The 17937-nt window shown below is 33.8% G+C and overlaps 1 protein-coding gene across 1 annotated transcript; it reads left to right on the top strand.

Annotated features, from left to right (window-relative positions):
• The first annotated feature begins 4720 nt into the window (after positions 1-4720).
• LOC143545184 (uncharacterized) lies at positions 4721-5693 on the top strand. Its single transcript, XM_077037112.1, has 3 exons — positions 4721-4975; positions 5059-5295; positions 5472-5693. Exons 1-3 carry the CDS (start codon positions 4721-4723, stop codon positions 5691-5693), a joined length of 714 nt encoding a protein of 237 aa, XP_076893227.1.
• The last annotated feature ends 12244 nt before the right edge of the window (positions 5694-17937 follow it).

Below are 17937 nucleotides of genomic sequence, written 5' to 3'. Positions count from 1 at the left end.
AAATTTGATTAAATTTTTTAAAGTAATGAATATTTTTATATTATTTAAAAAATATAAAAAGTGTGTTAAAAACTATAAGAATTACTAAAAATATTATAATGGTAGCAAAAAACCATATACAGATTATTAAAGACAACCCAAAATTATTCATATAATAGGTTAATAAGTCTAACCCAATTAACATTTTTAATTAAACATAATACCTAAATAATAACAAAAAAACAACAACTTATCAACTTGTGTTTCTATCAACTAGAGTCCAAACATCATCTACTCGTCTTTAACTCTTCGCCAGTTCGCCTCAAGGCTTCAACCATCGTCACACCTTCTGACTTACCAGACAACAACGGCCGGTGGACCAATTTTTAAACAACAACAATCGGCCAGCCAACTCTTTATTTAATTGCTTCAAAACATCAATGCCTAAATCAATTACATGAATGATATTTGCATTTGTTATAGTGAAACGGAGTTCTTTACTAAAGTCACGCTCGATGATGTTTTAAATCGTTTTCAGAACATGAAAACACATGAGGATCAATAATAATATGTAATATCTTTTTTATTTAATATGACTTTGAGTTTTATTAAGGGTATGTCTGGTTGAGAGCTTTTAGGAGCTGCTAGTTTCAAGTTTTTAAGAAAAAAACTTACTCAATTAAAAGTCTTGTTTGGTTGAAGGAGCTTTAAGCTTTTAGGTTAGGAGAAAAAACTTAAAGCTTGAAGCTAATACTAGTAGCGTTTAGTAAAAGCTACAAGTTTTTACATTTGAATTTACAAGTTTAGTATATGAACTTATATCAATTTTTGTTAATTTATATAATAGTTACACATTCAACCCTTATTCAAAACTAACTACCCACATGACTTTTTTAGGAGCCATAACTTTTTCATACGTTAATATTTTTTTAAATAAATTACATCATAAAAACGAACATTTTATTCTCTTTAATTTGAGTATGATATTGCTATACTTCTTTAACTTTAAAAAATTAACATACTACGTGATTATCGGTTAGGATCGGTAAAAAGTCGAGTCAGATGAGCTCGAGTCATGTGTAAGACCAAATTAGGAGTCGAGTCAGATGAACTTGAGTCATGTATAAGACCAAATTAGGGTCAGAACGAGTCGATACAAAAATGGTTAAATTAGTTTGATTCGTGTCGGTACGCTTTTAAGTCGAAAGGGGTCAGGTCAGAACATATTTCAGATTAAAATAGTGCATGTTCAGAAAAGGATTCATATCAAAATATGTTGGTTTAAAAAATTATCTATTTGAAAATTACTGTATATTTCAGCTTTGTTTCTTGATTTTCGACATCATTGACAAGCTTACTGCTTTTCCATGAATTACACGTCTACATTTAGGTTATGTACGCACTGTCATCAGGTGAATCATGTATCGACACTGATTATGAGGTTGATGTTAGGTTGTGCGTCCATTCCGCCGCACCACGCGGGCACCCAGCTAGTTTTATTAAAAGCTTCTGCTACTCTGCCAAACACCTAATATTTAAAAGCTACAGCTAATAGCTACCAGCTTCTAGCTTTCAGCTTTCAGCTTCCAGTCTTCAGCTTCCAGCTTATAGTAACAGCTACCAGCTAGTTTTGCCAAACATACCCTATATAAATTAACAAAAGTTGATAGAAGTTCAAAAACCAATCTTGTAAATTTAAATGTAAAAGCTTTTAGCTAGCTTTTTCTCAAACGCTAGTAATAGGGTATGTTTGGCAAAAAGCTTTTAGATGCTTTTAAGAGCTTTAAGCTACAAGCTTTTAAGAAAAAACTCAAATTTATTGAAAAGTCTTGTTAGTTTAGAGTAACTTGAAGCTTTTAGGTTAGGATAAAAAGCTTGAAGCTAAAAGCTCCAACTAGTAGCGTCTAGAAAAAGCTACAAGCTTTTAGTATTTCAAAATTTATAATCTTGGTACTTGAACTTTCATCACATTTTGTTAATTCATATAATAATTCATATTTAACACATATTCAAAACCAACTACCCCCATGACTTTTTAAAAGACCATAACTTTTTCACATGCTAATATTTATTTTTAAAAATTGTATCATAAAAACGAGCATTTTATTCTCTTTAATTTAATTATCATATTGTTATACCTTTTTAACTTTAAAAAATTAACATATTATGTGATTATTGGTTAGGATCGGCAACAAGTCAAGTCAGGCAAGCTCGGGTCATGTGTAAGACCAAATTAGGGTCGGAACGAGTCGATGCAAAAAGGGTTAATTTAGTCCGGTTCTTGTTGGTACGGTTTTGAGTCGAAAGGGGTCACGTCATAATAGGTTTCGGATTAGAACGATGCACCGCGCGAGCACCTAGCTAGTTTTATTAAAAGCTCCAGCTAATCTACCAAACACCTAAATATTTCTAAAAGGCTACAGCTAACAGCTACCAGCTACAGCTTTTAGCCACCAGCTTTCAACTACCAGCTAGCAGCTTCTAGCTACACCTGCCAGCTAGTTTTGTCAAACATACCCATAGTAGCATTTAAATATGAAGCTTTTCAACCAACCTAAAAGCTTGAAGCTACCTTAACCAAACAAAGCTTTTTATTGAATATGAGTTTTTTCTTAAAAGCTTGAAGCTTTTAAAAGCTCCTAAAGGCTCCTTGCCAAACATACATTTAGTATTTTAAATTACTTAAATAACCTTCCAAAATAAATACATTTAATATTATTTTTTTTAAACATACCCATTTTGTCATTTTAAACATTTTATTAAAAGATCAAGCTATTCTGCCAAACATATAAATATATATCTAAAAACTACAGCTACCAGCTAGTTTTGTCAAACATACCCATAGTAGCATTTAAATATGAAGCTTTTTCAACCAACCTAAAAGCTTGAAGTTACCTTAACCAAACAAAGTTTTTTATTGAATATGAGTTTTTTCTTAAAAGCTTGAAGCTTTTAAAAGCTCCTAAAAGCTCCTTGCCAAACATACCCAACATTAGTATTTTAAATTACTTAAATAACTTTCCAAAATAAATACATTTAATATTATTTTTTTTAAACCTGCCCATTTTGTCATTTTAAACATTTTATTAAAAGATCAAGCTACTCTGCCAAACATATAAATATATCTAAAAAGCTACAACTACCAGCTTCAAGCCACCAACTAGTTTTGCCAAGGGTAAATAAAATATGTTTAGTTGAGAGCTTTTAGAAGCTTCTAGCTTAAAGCTTTTAAAAAAAACCTCATACTTAATTAAAGTCTTGTTTGGTTAAAGAAACTTGAAGCTTTTAGGTTATGAGAAAAAACTTAAAACTTAAAGCACCTACTAGTAGTGTTTAGAAATATGCTCATTTTGGTCATTTTAAACATTTTATTAAAAGATTCAGCTAATCTGCCAAACACCTAAATATTCTAAAAAGCTACAGCTTTAAGCCACTAGCTTCCGGTTACAACTACCAACTAGTTTTGCCAAACATACCCTAAATGTTAAGAATGTTTTTTTTTTGTTATGATAGTGATATTGTATTTTATTAATCTGATTGAATTACCGATTCGGTCCACCCGGGCTTAAAAACTCCGAAGAAATAAAAAAATCAAGCATGAAAAATCTAGAAGCTATAAACTATTATTTTTAGAGAGAATTACAAATTTTGTCATTTAAACATATAAAGTTTATGAATCAGATCCATTAAAAAGTTTATTTGTAGGCGACGTCTTTTATATAACATGTTTGTTTGATTTTAGTCCTTTTGACTAAAAGGCATCCGGGCATTTAAGTCTTTTTACGCTACTATTTAACTATTTATAATGAAAAAACAAATTGAATATAATATTAGAAAAAGAAACTAAATAAAATATGTTAAACAAAAACCCCGTTAAGTCTTGACATGTTTGGATTTAACTGAGTTTTTGGATAACAGTTAGTGTAAATGCCAAAAAAAATGTATTTTGTCATATAAAGGACACCGCTCACAAATAATTTTTTTAAAAGGACTTGATCCATAAATCGCATAGATTTCAAGAATAACATTTGTAATTCTATCCTATTTTTTTAACTGAGCCAATGCATAAAAGTATAAAACTACGCAAATAGGTATTTTCTCTTTAAAAATATGTATGGGGTATTAAATCCCCTAATCTTTAATAACTTAATATTATCATATATCCATGGAACTAATAATGATTATGTTTATTCTCTCTCACGGGATTCATGGATAGGCATCACTCATAACCAACAACCAATTATTGACATGGAAAATGCAGATTGATCAATGGCCTTGTTTTTCCACCACCACCATTGTCGACCATTACCGATTCTTTCTAACCTAAAAACTAGAAAGAAACGGACTGTATGTATTCAAACCTAAAAACTAGAAAGAAACGGACGAGATCGACAAACGTTGCCGGTCTTCTCTTCAGGCGACGTTTCCACGTCACTGTATGTATTCTAAAAACCCTAATCATCCATCAATATTGTAATCATTTGTACATTTCTTTCTTTTTCGTTTCTTGTGTTTAACGTGATAATTGATTTCGACATTCAATATTGGAGCAATAATATATTATTTGAATGAATAATCTTTCATTTAATGTACGTTTCGATTTAATTTATTGTCGAATTTTTTTATGAAAACATGCCTAACATTCATGAGTTGATCGAGCTTGTAATAATCAGTTTAATAATATTATGGAAATCTAAAACCATATGTTTTTGATACATTTAAGGTGTGTTAATTAGCAAAGATGCCAGCCTCAGGAGAGTTTGCAAAGAGAGTTGCAAATAATGAGACTGCGCATTTTGCTAGAGAAGCCGGTGAGTTTGAGAGACTGGTAATACCTGATAATGAAGACAGGATTGAAGCTGAGTCCCTACAACCTCAAATAGAAAGATGTAACAGGCCATGGAAATGGTGGTTGAAGACGGTAACATTGTCCATTGTTAGTATTCTAGTTTCTATCCTTATACTCAAATGGGGAGTTCCATTTGTCTTTGACAAGGTAAATTGTTCACAACTTCTAATGTTAACAGCTTCATCTTTTTGGTTTATAGTAGTATATATTATGTTGTGATTTTGTTGTAGCTTCTACTTCCAATGATGAAATGGGAGGCCGCAACATTTGGCCGTCCAGTTCTTGCCGTCATACTCATAGGCTCTATGGCAGTTTTCCCGGTGTTATTCCTCCCATCTGGTCCTTCCATGTGGCTTGCAGGGATGATGTTTGGTTATGGTCTTGGATTTGTGATAATCATGGTTGGAACCACTATTGGAATGGTGTTGCCGTACGCCATTGGTCTATTCTTTCGTGATCATATTCATGTGAGTTACAATGCTTATAAATTATAAATTTGTCAAATAAAATCAGTTTCCTAGAAGGGAACGTATCAAACGGGTTGAAAGTCGTCCAAAATGTATTTTCGTGGCAAATAAATGCTAAATTCTGTTATTGAAAGAATATAGTTGTTTAATAGACACATTCCTAATAAAACTTGCAGCAATGGCTGAAGAAATGGCCACAGACGGGTGCAATGGTTAGGATGGCTGGAGAAGGGGACTGCTTCCACCAATTTCGTATGGTTGCACTCTTTAGGATCTCACCGTTTCCATACACCATTTTCAACTATGCAATAGTAGTCACGAATATCATGTTCTGGCCCTATCTATGGGGATCCGTTGCTGGGATGATTCCTGAAGCCTTCATTTATATCTATAGGTAACTCAAATCTTCAAGTTCTTGCTAGCTTCTTCCATACTAAATAAGTGTTAACCTTCAAAGGGATTAGTATGTAGAGTGTCAACCTTTTCTAGTTGTTGAGTTGATACGTTTCGGGTAGGTAGGCATTTTTTAAACCCAAACCGGATTCGTATGTTTATACTCGTCAGACCAACTTAAACTCGCGTTGTGCTTGGGTTGTGCTTTGTCTCAATTTGTTAGTTCATTGAAAAGATAACTAAAACCTTTAGTAATATTGAATTATCAATTGCTGTCTCAAATAATCAACATTTTCTTTGCAATCATTGTCCTTTCAAATGTTTTTTTGTTTATTTATCTCTCATATATTTTTAATTAACAAATTTGGTTTTATATATTTAACTCGAGATTAGAATACATGATTGGAAAGTATTGGAGAATAAGTAATTACAACAAATAAATTATGTTTTTTTGGAAATACAGAGGAGATAAAGAATTCAAGAATGAAGATTAATATTTATAATGAAAACTAAGAAAGAAAAGATCACAATTTAAATGTTAACAATTTTTAAATAACCACTTTTAAAATCTTAATATTAACTTTAACAAAGTATCCTACTTATTAAATGGGTGGGGTTTCTGTTAAGTCATTTACAAAACATGCCATGCTCGGTTAACATGTTTTATAAAATGGTTGCGTTAACCGACACAAAACCTTTTTTTAATGTTTTGTACATGGAAAAGATAAGCACAATAATCAATTCATAACTGAATCTTGCTTATGCTTGTTTCTTCCTTCACTTTGAAGGCCATACACTGGCTTGCATTGGTCAGCAGGTATTGATGGCTATATATTTGAATTTACAAAATAAACATAATTTGTCAAACAACAAAAGAAACATCTAAACCTTTTTTCTCTTACAGTCCATTTTATTATATCCCGTTTCCTTTTATTATTCAAAATCACATAAGCTCTTTCAAAATGCACTCCCAAACACCACCTATAGTAAATCATACAGATAGCTTTTCTAGTTTTTTATTCCATTGTACACATCTTTTCTTCATTTACTTATTCATCACACATATACTTGAACATCTCCGTGTTGCCTTAATTATGGTTTACTGATGTAGTGGGAGGTTATTACGGACGTTCGCAGATATGCAATATGGAGATCATCAAATGAGTACACTGAAAATTATATACAATACAATCTCCTTCATTATTGCAGCTGTTATGACCATATGCTTCACAATTTACAGCAAGAAAACATTAAAAACCCTTGAAACCGAAGAGAAGGGTGTAAATGTGTTCAATTTTGATTATGGGAATATACACCTAGAGAAACTCCCACTCGATAGAGCGAAGGATCTTGGCCTGCATCCAAGCTTGCAGTCACCATAGTTTGTGCAGATTTCAGGGTATCTAACATTTGTCCAACTGCTTTGTAGTTAGGAAATAGCAGACATAAAAACGAGGAACCAAGGTTACAGGGATGACTGTTTTGCAGGTTCAAGTACAGGTCTCTATTATCACTATTATCTTTTATGTGTCTAATCCTGTACATATGAACAACAAATGTTTTTGCTATGTCAAGGTTGTGGAAACTGTCTGTTATATAAATGTGCCAATTCTTTGGATTGTTTGGTGATTTTGATTAAATCACAATTTATAAAAAAAGAAAATAGTGAAGAGAGAGAAATAATATATTTACATGGTGAAGCGGTATTGAGTCTATGCATCACTTGTCCACAAACACGCCTAGTCAGCTATTATATTAGATTTTCACAATTACATAAAAAACAAATGTTTTTTCGTCAACCCTACTGGCATCCTTACCAATATTTACATTCAACATCATCACCACTTTTAACATTTTTATTTTCGTATTTATTGTAATTAGCAGCGCAGCTTGTTGCCCGCTTACCTACCTCTTTATTGTAAATGGATCACTTTATTTTTAATTTGACAAAACAAGGTTGTAATCTTGTTTGATATAAAAAACATATATTTAAAATTAATAGAATGTATTTATAATAATTAACTTTATCCCATGCTCTAAATAATTTTGTGATGATAGTTTCTAAAGTCGAAAGTTCAAGTGTGCAAGTGTTAGAATAAAAAATTAGTCTTCAAATCTCTATTACGAATAACAGATAAGGTTATATGTAGTGGAGGGGCAATAAATGGGGACGAATTGCGACACGTGGTGCCCAGTTAGCAAAGGACGTGAATTTGTTTTTGGGGTGTAATGGTGTAGGGGCTACAAACTGGGCCCACGGTATCTTTTTTTATTATTTTTTTTTATATTTTATAATTAAACTAAACAAATAAAAATCAACTTATTTAAATAATTAAATAAAAATGTATTAAAATTAAAAAAAATACATTAAACTAAAAAAAACACACAAATAATAAAATAAATTATAATAAAAAACACACCACAATAAAATACATATAAAAATGTAGGACCGATTCGGGACTCGGTTTCCCAACGATTCACGGGGCAACGTGTTAGAGTGCGGAATCCTCTAACACGGCGATTCGGTGGTGATCAACGGGCACGTAGGTACGATTCCTAAAGGGGTTTGACGCCTAGGATTGGAGGAAACGACCAAGAACACGAAGAACGATTGAGAGTGTTTCTGTAGGCTGCTGGTTCGTGAGTGTGTGTTCTGTTTTTTTTTCTGTGAAATTTCCCAAGTAACGTTTATATACCGAAGACTCATTCGGTCGAATGAGATACTCATTCGATCGAATGAGATCTGGTTCGATCGAATGAGATCTGGTTCGATCGAATCAGTCACTGATTCGATCGAATCAGCTTCGTTTGACATTTTTCAGTACGTTAACTTGGTTTCACGATCGTTGGTTTCATGTTGAACCAACCTGATAGAACTGGGGACATACATGTGACATTTCATGTCCTAACAAAAAATACAAATAAAAAAAATCTATTCGTCTTCATCTTCGTCTCCGTCTTTGTTCTCCTCGTCTTCGTCCTCCTCCTCGTCTTCAACCTCATATTCGACCTCAACGGGACGATTATCCCACACGTGTTGAACCAATTCTGCCTTCAGCTGGTTATGTATATCACTTTATGTGAGCTGGTGAATGTTATACGTTCGTTGGTATTGGGGTGGTGCAGGGAACTGTTCTGGAACGCTTCTAGGTATATAGTGTTGACATATTGTTTTTCCCTCATCTTCTAAAAGCATATTATGCAATATGATACACGTATACATAGCATCGCTCATTTTTGCCAGCGACCATACCCGACATGGGTTTTTCACATAATGCCAATGTTTTTTTAGAACCCCGAAACACCTCTCGATATCATTTCTCGCGAACTCTTGCTTCTTCTTAAAATATTCTCTTTTTTCTTCAATCGGGTCTTGAAACGTTTTGACGATGATCGAGTACTCTGGATATATCTCATCTCCCAAATCGTATCCGTGACGATAGAAGGTATCGTTGGCATAAAACGGTAAGACTGGTATGCTACGGCTGATGTAATACTCTAGCACGGGTGACGCGTTGAGAACGTTTATGTCGTTGTTGGACCCGATTGAACCGAAGTAGGCTGACCAAATCCAGAGGTTGTGTGAACAAATGGCTTGAAGACTAACCGTTGGCACTCCATGGTCACCACGAGTGTATTGACCTCGCCATGCGGTTGGACAGTTGGACCACTCCCAATGCATGCAATCTATACTCCCGATCATGCCTGGAAAAGAACGTTTGCTTTCGTGTACACCGTATATGCGAGTCAGGTCGTTTGAAGTTGGAATCCTCAGATAACGACGAGAGTATAATTGTATTATCCCTATACAAATAAATTACTATAAAATATTTATATTAAAAACAATAATTAATACAAACAATTTAAATTTTACCGATGCAAAAATTCCCCAACGCATCTCTCGTCGTCTTATCAGACATCTTAAAATACTCGTCGTTGATATCGGTCGTGTAGCCGTATGCGAGGATGCATAGAGCCGAAGTACACTTTTGGATGGCGGAGAATCCTAAATATCCTCTTGCGTCGGGTTTCTGTTAAAAATACTCATACTCCCGCTACATATCACAAAAGATGCGCAAAAATAAACGCTTAGACATCCGAAAACGACGTCGAAACATAACGTCATTAAATGTAGGTCTGTCGTTGAAGTAGTCCTTCATCAAACGATTGTTCGCTTGCTTATGATCCCGAAGGATATATGACTGTCTACGTGGTGGCGAATCGCTAGTAGAGTCGGACACTATGTTCTTGGCGACGGCCCGAACCACGTTCATGACCTCTAAATGCTCTTCCGACACTTGTCGATGAATCTGATGAATTTTTTGACTCTCCTAGATTACTTGATCCCAAATCTCGGCAGAATTCGTGGAATCTAGGGAACCCATTAAGTTTGAAGAAGTATGAAATGATGAAAGTGTTTGGTATTTTTATGTTTGAGTTTATGTATGATATAGTGAAAATGGTATTGGTTTGATATTTATATTAAGTTTTTAATTTATTTTTTTTTAATTTGACCGTCATCCAACGGTAGGAAGAATAATATTTTTTTTTTCCTTTCTTCCGCCAATAATAACAATCCGCTCCCGCCCCTTTTCGCCCCAATATTGTCGGGGGGGGGGGGGGTGTTCCTTCATTTTGTCGCCCAATTTCGCCCCAACCATCGCTCCATTACACATAGCCTAAGACTTTGACTATTTAAAGAACTGCAATATTTAACTTACCAAGGTTCTTCATTTGGGTAAGAGTTTAGTTTCGTAGGTTTGAAGTAAAATTAAAATTTATGATAATATTACAAGTTATAAAAGAAAAATCAAACTTAGATAAAATTAATTATAATAAGGTATATTAAAAAAAGTTCTCATTTGGGTCAGAGTTTAGTTTCGTAGATTTGAAGTAATATTAAAATTTATGATAATATTACATAAAAAGAAAAACCAAATATAGATAAAATTAATTATAATAGTATAATATTAAAAAAACAATTAATTGGTCAAACATGTCGTGAATGACGCATTAAAGGCTAACAGGTTATGAAAAATGTGTTAGAGGCTAAGTTCATGAAAAATGCATGTTGCAGTGTGTAGGGCTATTATTATATATAATTATTGGGATTGTGTATCTCTTTCTGTTTTATTATAGTCGGGGTATTGCATACTCAGTTAGGGGTGTTCTTTGGGTTTGTTTTTCGGGTTTCGGGTTTTTCAAGTCAGGTTCTTCGTGTTTCAAAGTTTTAAATTTTGACCCGAAACCCAACCCAAATCTCTCATTGGTTTTTCAGGTTCGGGTTTTTTCGGGTTGGGTTAATCGGGTTTCGAGAATCCTAGACAACAAAACAAAAAAAATTATGAACCTACAATGTTAAAATTAAAACAACATATTATTCTTTGCTCATAGATAAATAATCAAATAATAAACCAACATAACTTGATAAAACAATCCAAAAGAAGAGTAAAACTAACTGGGACCATAATCGTCTACAATCGGGTGTGATTTGGTTGTTCGGTTACGGTTACTATTAGTAATAAACGGAAAACATAAATTAATAATAAACAATCGATCTATAATATATGTAATGACAACAATTGATTATGACCATAATTTGAAAAAATTAGTGGCTAAGACTAAGCCTATTATACCTAAAAATATTATATATATATATACGAAAACTCAAAAATCCTACTTGTCGCGATGTGGTCGCTCCCCCTTTTTTTGGAGTCACCAGATTTGCTTGATTTTTAAATGGAGACTTCTCATGCTTTTGACCCGAATTCACGGGTATGGATCTCATCAAACCCAGATATTTCTTAAATGGGTTATAACATCTCATTAAATTTAAAACTAATCTCACCAAATATTTGATATAAAAATCCTATAAAGTAGGGATGTACTAAAAATTAATATCTGATTTATTTAAAAAAGATATATATTATTTATAATTAATAAGTCAAATTTTATGGTAAAAAAAACAGGTCTGGGTCTCATTAAACTCATATAGCTTTCAAACCAGGTTATAACATCTCATTTATTTGTGAAATAATTTATCATCAAAACATAAGTACATCATTAACTTTCATACAATAAAAAATATAAAAATTCAAAAAAATAAATAAATATTAAAAACAAATAACATAAAACAACCTCCGTAATACAGGAGATAAAAACTAGTATATATATATATATAGGTATTGGATCATTTCAGAAGATTTTTTACAGCGATAAGTGCGAGAAATGAATGTGTAACTCCATTAATCCCTAATTTCACTCCCTTTCTTATGTGTAGGTGCGTTGTGTATGTGCACATGTATGTGTGTAGGTACGTATGTTTGTATGTGTGTAGGTACATAGGTTTGAATGTGGCTCGATACATTTATATGTTTGTAGGTTGGTTTGAATGTGTAATTAAGACATAAATACAACCAACCTACATATATGTATGTAACATCATATGAAAGGGAGTGAAATTAGGGATTAACGGAGTTATACATTCACTTCTCACACTTCTCGCTGTAATATCACTTCTCGCAAGATCCATCCCCTATATAGGTACGATTTTGACCATCATAGCTTGTGCCAAGACCTTCTGCATGATCCATATCCTCCGTATCGAAGATTTGATGATATCTAGGCTCGGCTAATCTCCTAGAATCGCACCCGGATGTATAGTTTGTAACCTTTTACAGTTTTTCTCATGTGATTAAGAACACTTGTGTATTATTATTGATGATTGATATATGATTATTGATGTTTAGTATGTTTGTGTGTTCGATCGGTTTAGGTTTACGTTGGTCTGAACGATCTATATATATATATATATATATATATATATATATATATATATATAAATTGTTCACAGTTACTCACAAACTTCTGCTGTGCTAGCCATACTTTTATTAATGCGTGATTTACAAGTCATTGATGCATTATTTTGTTGCCACGTATCATAAGTTTGCTTTTGACTTGTCTATTTCTAATGTCATGTCTTTATTCTCTAGCATTGAAGTGTAGACATTTCTTTCCCGATCTTCTTTAATTTATTTGTTTGCTCTCCATCCACGCCTTTGTTAATTTCATGCTTTTGCTGTTTTTTTTGCTTTTGGGGGTTTCTGATTTGGGGATTAAGATTCATTAAACAAGTGGAAATCCATTGATAATTCTCCACATCCAAAACCCCTGAGATATGTCTTCGACGGCGACATTTAATCGAGTAAGTTTAGAGACCTGCCTGAAATAAGATAGTCAGTAGTGTGTCTTACGATTAGTTTTGAAGAGGTGGAAATGACTTTAAAATGCAAAGGAGATTTATTGGATGGTCTTTACAACTGGATCAATGCAAGACATATTGCTAGGCCATGTGTAATGGGGCTACAATTTGGTCGATTTTGGGCGCAAAGGGGCGCGAACACCCCCCCCCCACCCGGCGATATGTGGGCGAATTGGGGCGTGGGCGGGATTCTTTTGTCGCCGGCAAGTTTAAATAATAATAATAATAATATATTAATAATATCGTTCAACGGTCAAAAGTAAAAAAAAAATAATTAAAACAATATATATATATATATATATATATATATATATATATAGATCTATATAAACATACACCTTCTTCTCCATTTCATACACAATTTATACCCAAATTATTTAAAAAATCTAGCAAAATGAATCCTACAAACAACCCGAACCAACCGAAATCCGAGGAACTCACCGCTTTCATGACCGAAATCATCAAAAAACACGAAAAGTTTGTCGAGTAACTCAACGATACCATGATAGAAACCAACAAGACGAAAAGATTGCCGCTATGATGGAGTTGCGAGAAATAAGTAAAGAATACGAATCCATCAAAGCGGCCGGGTCATACGAAGAGGCTGCATTGTTGCAACGACGACGGGTCAAAAAAATGCGCGAATATTATGGATATTAGTATTTTTTTTAGTTATGTTTTTTTAGTTATGTATCTTTTTTTTAGTTATGTATTTTTTTTATTTCTTTTTAATTTTAATGTATTTTTATTTAATTATTTAAATAAGTTGGCTTTTATTTGATTAGTTTAATTATAAAAAGTAAATAATAAAAAAAGATATTGTGGGCCCAACTTGTAGCCCCTATACCATTACACCCCAAAAACAAATTATCACCGTTTGCTGACTGAGCGCCACGTGTCACAATTTGCCCCCATTTATAGCCCCTCCACTACGCATAGCCTTATGGCTAACAAGATGGAATATATTATATATATCAGAGTTTTTATCCTTTTTAATTATGAAGTTTGGTAGTTGTTTTGTTCTTTGAATATAGTTGTTTAGGTACAAGAATACATTGAATTGGAGGTGCAACCTCACAAGTCTATTGTGTTAAAATGTTTTTATTGTCACTTGAAACGGGAAAACAAAAGGGTGGACTAAAGTTTTGGAGATTTGGTGTAAAACGGGTAGCTTTTTGGTACAACTTTGAACGGGCTAAAACCGGGTTGTTTTAAAATTTAGGATGTATGGGTTAAAAACATATGGTTTTGTAGTATAACTTAGTGGGTTAAAATAATGTTGGCTTAACACTTAGGAGAATAGGAGGGTTGGCCGAGTTAAAACGGGTGTTTGTTTAGTATAACTTAAAACAATTAAGCAAGTGAGAGTTGTCTAGGTTTTTATCAAGAATATAAATGTATATTGTGTGTTCTTGCATAGTACTATAGTATGCAGTCATGTATGCTCTTACACCTAACAACAATGCATCCCAACCTCTATGTAAAAATTTTATGTAAAGAGAAGTGTCATTACCAATGTTTTCAGACCCGGCCCGGACGCCTTACCGGGTCAAAGGTCGGACTGACCCGGGAGGGCGGACCGGTGTTTGACCCGGGTGACATTATAAAAAATATATATTTATATATCTTATAAAAGTAATTAGTCATGTACAATTTTTAATACACTAATATGTAAAAGTTGAGGATGAATAGTGTAATTTGTATAAAAAAAAGGTGAAAGGGAAAAAAATTAATCTTCTTCCCTGTATATCGATATATCTCAATATATATAATCTAGGGTTAGTTTTCTTTAAACACACACAGCCGCCTCCATCATCTCCCAACGTCTCCATCTCTTCATCTTCTCCATCTCTTCATTAGCCTCCTTCATCTCCTTCATCTCGTCATCTTCTTCATCTATTCGTCCACCTCCTTCATCTCTTCATCTTCTTCATTACTTGACTTCTGTGATTTGGTGATTTGGTGTGTTAGATGATTTGGAGTGGCGGTGTTACGGAGCGGCGACGTTATGGAGCGAAAGTGGTGGGTTATGGAGTGAAAACAACAAACTTTCCGGTCCAACCGTCGGGTCACCGGGTCCGGTTCAACCGGCGCCCCCGAGACCCGGCCGGTTCATTAGAAAACGGGTTGTATACTACGACCCGGACCGGTCTTAGTCCCGGGTCCAGGTCGGACCGGTCCGACTGGCCGGGTCGGGCCGGGTTTCAAAACATTGGTCCTTACATAAGGGCATGTGCTCTTACAAAAAAGTAAGTCCAAAGTAAAAAAAAATAGTTTTATATAAATATTATGTGTAATGAGTATGTGATGAGGTGGAAATTAAAAAAGGTCCTGATTAGAGATAAAAGTAAGGTTTTTAAGAATTCGTAATTAAGGTTTTTAAGGATTTGTAAAGATATTATGTGATAAATGACGTGGCAGTTAAGGACGCCTAAGAACACACTTAGCATTGAAGATAGTCTTAGGCACCAACATCATGTGCTAGAAAACACGCTTTAAAAGTACAAACGCCCCCTTCGCCAAGCAAGGGTAAGATAACTAGCATAATTTTAAAACTAAAAGTTTATTCGGGTTGACCCAAAACTTATAAATCAAATCCGAGGATCATTGAGCTCATGCAGTACTTAGACTTCATCACTTCCACAAATCAAGAAATATTTTTAGTAATTTAAAAGTATTTATGAAATGAAAAATTACTTAAACTTTAAGAAATTTTTGAAAATTTTAAAACACACTCAGATTGTGAAATAAATCCTCAGATCTGATGAATCTGGATGGATAATAACAAGATATGGAGACACAAGGAAAGGAAATCAAAGTAAATATGAGTGAAAAACACTTTTAAATCTCAATGAAACAGTAGATCTAAGAAAAATGAAAAACGGAGCAGCTGACGTCACAAATCAATGGAACAGTTGTCAGCTGACGTCATTTTTCATCTTCAAAATCAACAGTTTTCAGCAATAAAAAAATAATAGTTTTTCACAAATGCAGCAACACAAGCTCTGACACCACTTGTCGTTCACGATTATCACTCTTAATCACTCAATAATCACTCTCGTAACCCACACAAACGTGTTGACAAGAAGGTTACGAAATACAGCTTTTGTGAACAAATAAGTATTAATGGCGGAAACACTAATACTTAAGTAATTGCTAAATGGACAAACATGTAACACACACAAAGAGCCTCAAAATATTTCCATTTAATATTATGAATGATACAAATGAGAAATAAGTTAGGGTTTCTAGGTTGAATGTTTGTATTTTTAGCAGCTTTTCCATACAAGATAAAGACAGCCGTCAAATCACAATATTCGCTCAGTGTCCATTGTGTCATAGGCGTGCCCTAAAGTTTTTTTAAATAGGTCTGCCCTGACACCTTCTAGAAACCCTAGTCATTGATTCTTAGCATATTCAAACATATTACAAAAGTTACTAAGTGTAAACAAGTCTTCGAGTAAGCTTGGAAGCTTTTGTCTTTGTCGAGATGACCTGGTAACCCATTAAGTGTGCTTGGGAACAGTTTTCTGAGTAAGCTTTACTTAGAATATTTTCCATAAAAAATATTCATCAAGCAGACTTCAATCTTCCTGATAATATCAAACTTTGCTAGATATATACCCTACGAGCAAACTTGTTCTTCATAGATCCCTTCAACCTTTTGTTACTTAACTTATTTGAACAAATCCAAGTGTGTTTGGTGACACTGTAGCTTGCTCGAGGTTGAACCTTGCTGGTTGGAAGTCCTAAGAGTAATTTATTCATTAGCTTCCTTTAAGTTTTCTTGGACCACAGTTTATTATCAAACCTTGCTTGATCCACCAAAATACTTGGTTTTAGCTTGGTTTAGTCAAGAGTTTGCTCTGAAACAAACCTAAACAACCTTGCTGAATGAAGTGTAGTTTGCTCGAACTTACACTTAAGAAGAATTCCAAAAGATAACTTTTCTCGAAGAGCAAAATACCTTGCTTGACTTAGTTTAGGCTTGCTAGGATGCCTAAGTGTGCTCGGTTTCCATACTTAGCCATTTTCAGAAGAGGTTGAGAAGATTCCAATCTTCCTTAGTCATTTTCTCATCCCAACATTTGTTGTTTTGATCGACATATACATCGTTTATTTAGATAGCCATGTACATAGTTGCGAAGCTTGGACTAGAACGTCGAGGGGGTGGAATTGAAATGTATTTTTTAAAAAATCATAAACGAGTGAAGTCCAGGCTAAAATTTTCATCGAAAATGGGTAAATTTACACTACTGCCCCAAAAATCATGGGGTCAGGACCATCCATGGCCCTCAATAAGCTTTGTTCGTGGATATATATACAACTATCCTAAAATGACATTAGAAACCATTTTACTATAATTACATTGACAAAACTAAATAAATAACTAAGAGACCCTTCGAATTTCTGTGAATTGTGTGTGATTATATCCAACAATCACCCCTTCGTGATCAACTTGTAACAGGTCTTTGACGCCGACTAGTTCTCTCATTGTGATGAATTTGATTCTTGGTAGCGCCTTTGTTAATATATCAGCCTTTTGTAGCTCTCCTGCAATGTGCTCCACATTTATTTGTTCATTTTCAATGCATTCACAATTGAAGTGATAACGAGTATCAATATGCATGCTTCTACGATGAAGCATAGGTTTGTTCATTAAGGCTATTTGTCACACCCTCAAAATCCACTAACGGAGTTTTACCGTCAGAGGGTGTGAACTAACAGGATCGGAATCATTAGTTATAATCAAACCATAAAAACGTTTAAATGAAAATAAGTGCGGAAGCGTAAAACCATAGAAACAATGTTACGTCACGCAGGACGATTTAAAACCAATTATAACAGTTAAAAGTAAGTTTGCATGGTTAAAAGTTTTTCAAGCAATGCATGTTCCTAAACCGCACGCCCGCCTCGGCTACCTGAGAATAACATACTAAAAGTGTCAACGCAAGGTTGGTAAGTTCACAAGTTTAAATAAAAATAAA

This window comes from Bidens hawaiensis, unplaced genomic scaffold (genome assembly GCF_021521415.1).
Source record: "Bidens hawaiensis isolate Kalapana, Puna unplaced genomic scaffold, B.hawaiensis_p1.1 tig00013866_1, whole genome shotgun sequence".
Classification (NCBI taxonomy): Eukaryota; Viridiplantae; Streptophyta; class Magnoliopsida; order Asterales; family Asteraceae; genus Bidens; species Bidens hawaiensis.
The sequence above is the reverse complement of the archived record's forward strand: the minus strand, read 5'-3'. Positions and strand labels throughout refer to the sequence as shown.

What these genes read in the sequence shown, in the direction of transcription:
- LOC143545184 (XM_077037112.1), top strand. Translation starts at nt 4,721, where the DNA reads ATGCCAGCCTCAGGAGAGTTTGCAAAGAGAGTTGCAAATAATGAGACT. An exon ending in TTCCATTTGTCTTTGACAAG is followed by an intron (nt 4,976 to 5,058) that starts GTAAATTGTTCA and finishes ATTTTGTTGTAG; the next exon opens with CTTCTACTTCCAATGATGAA. An exon ending in TCTTTCGTGATCATATTCAT is followed by an intron (nt 5,296 to 5,471) that starts GTGAGTTACAAT and finishes TAAAACTTGCAG; the next exon opens with CAATGGCTGAAGAAATGGCC.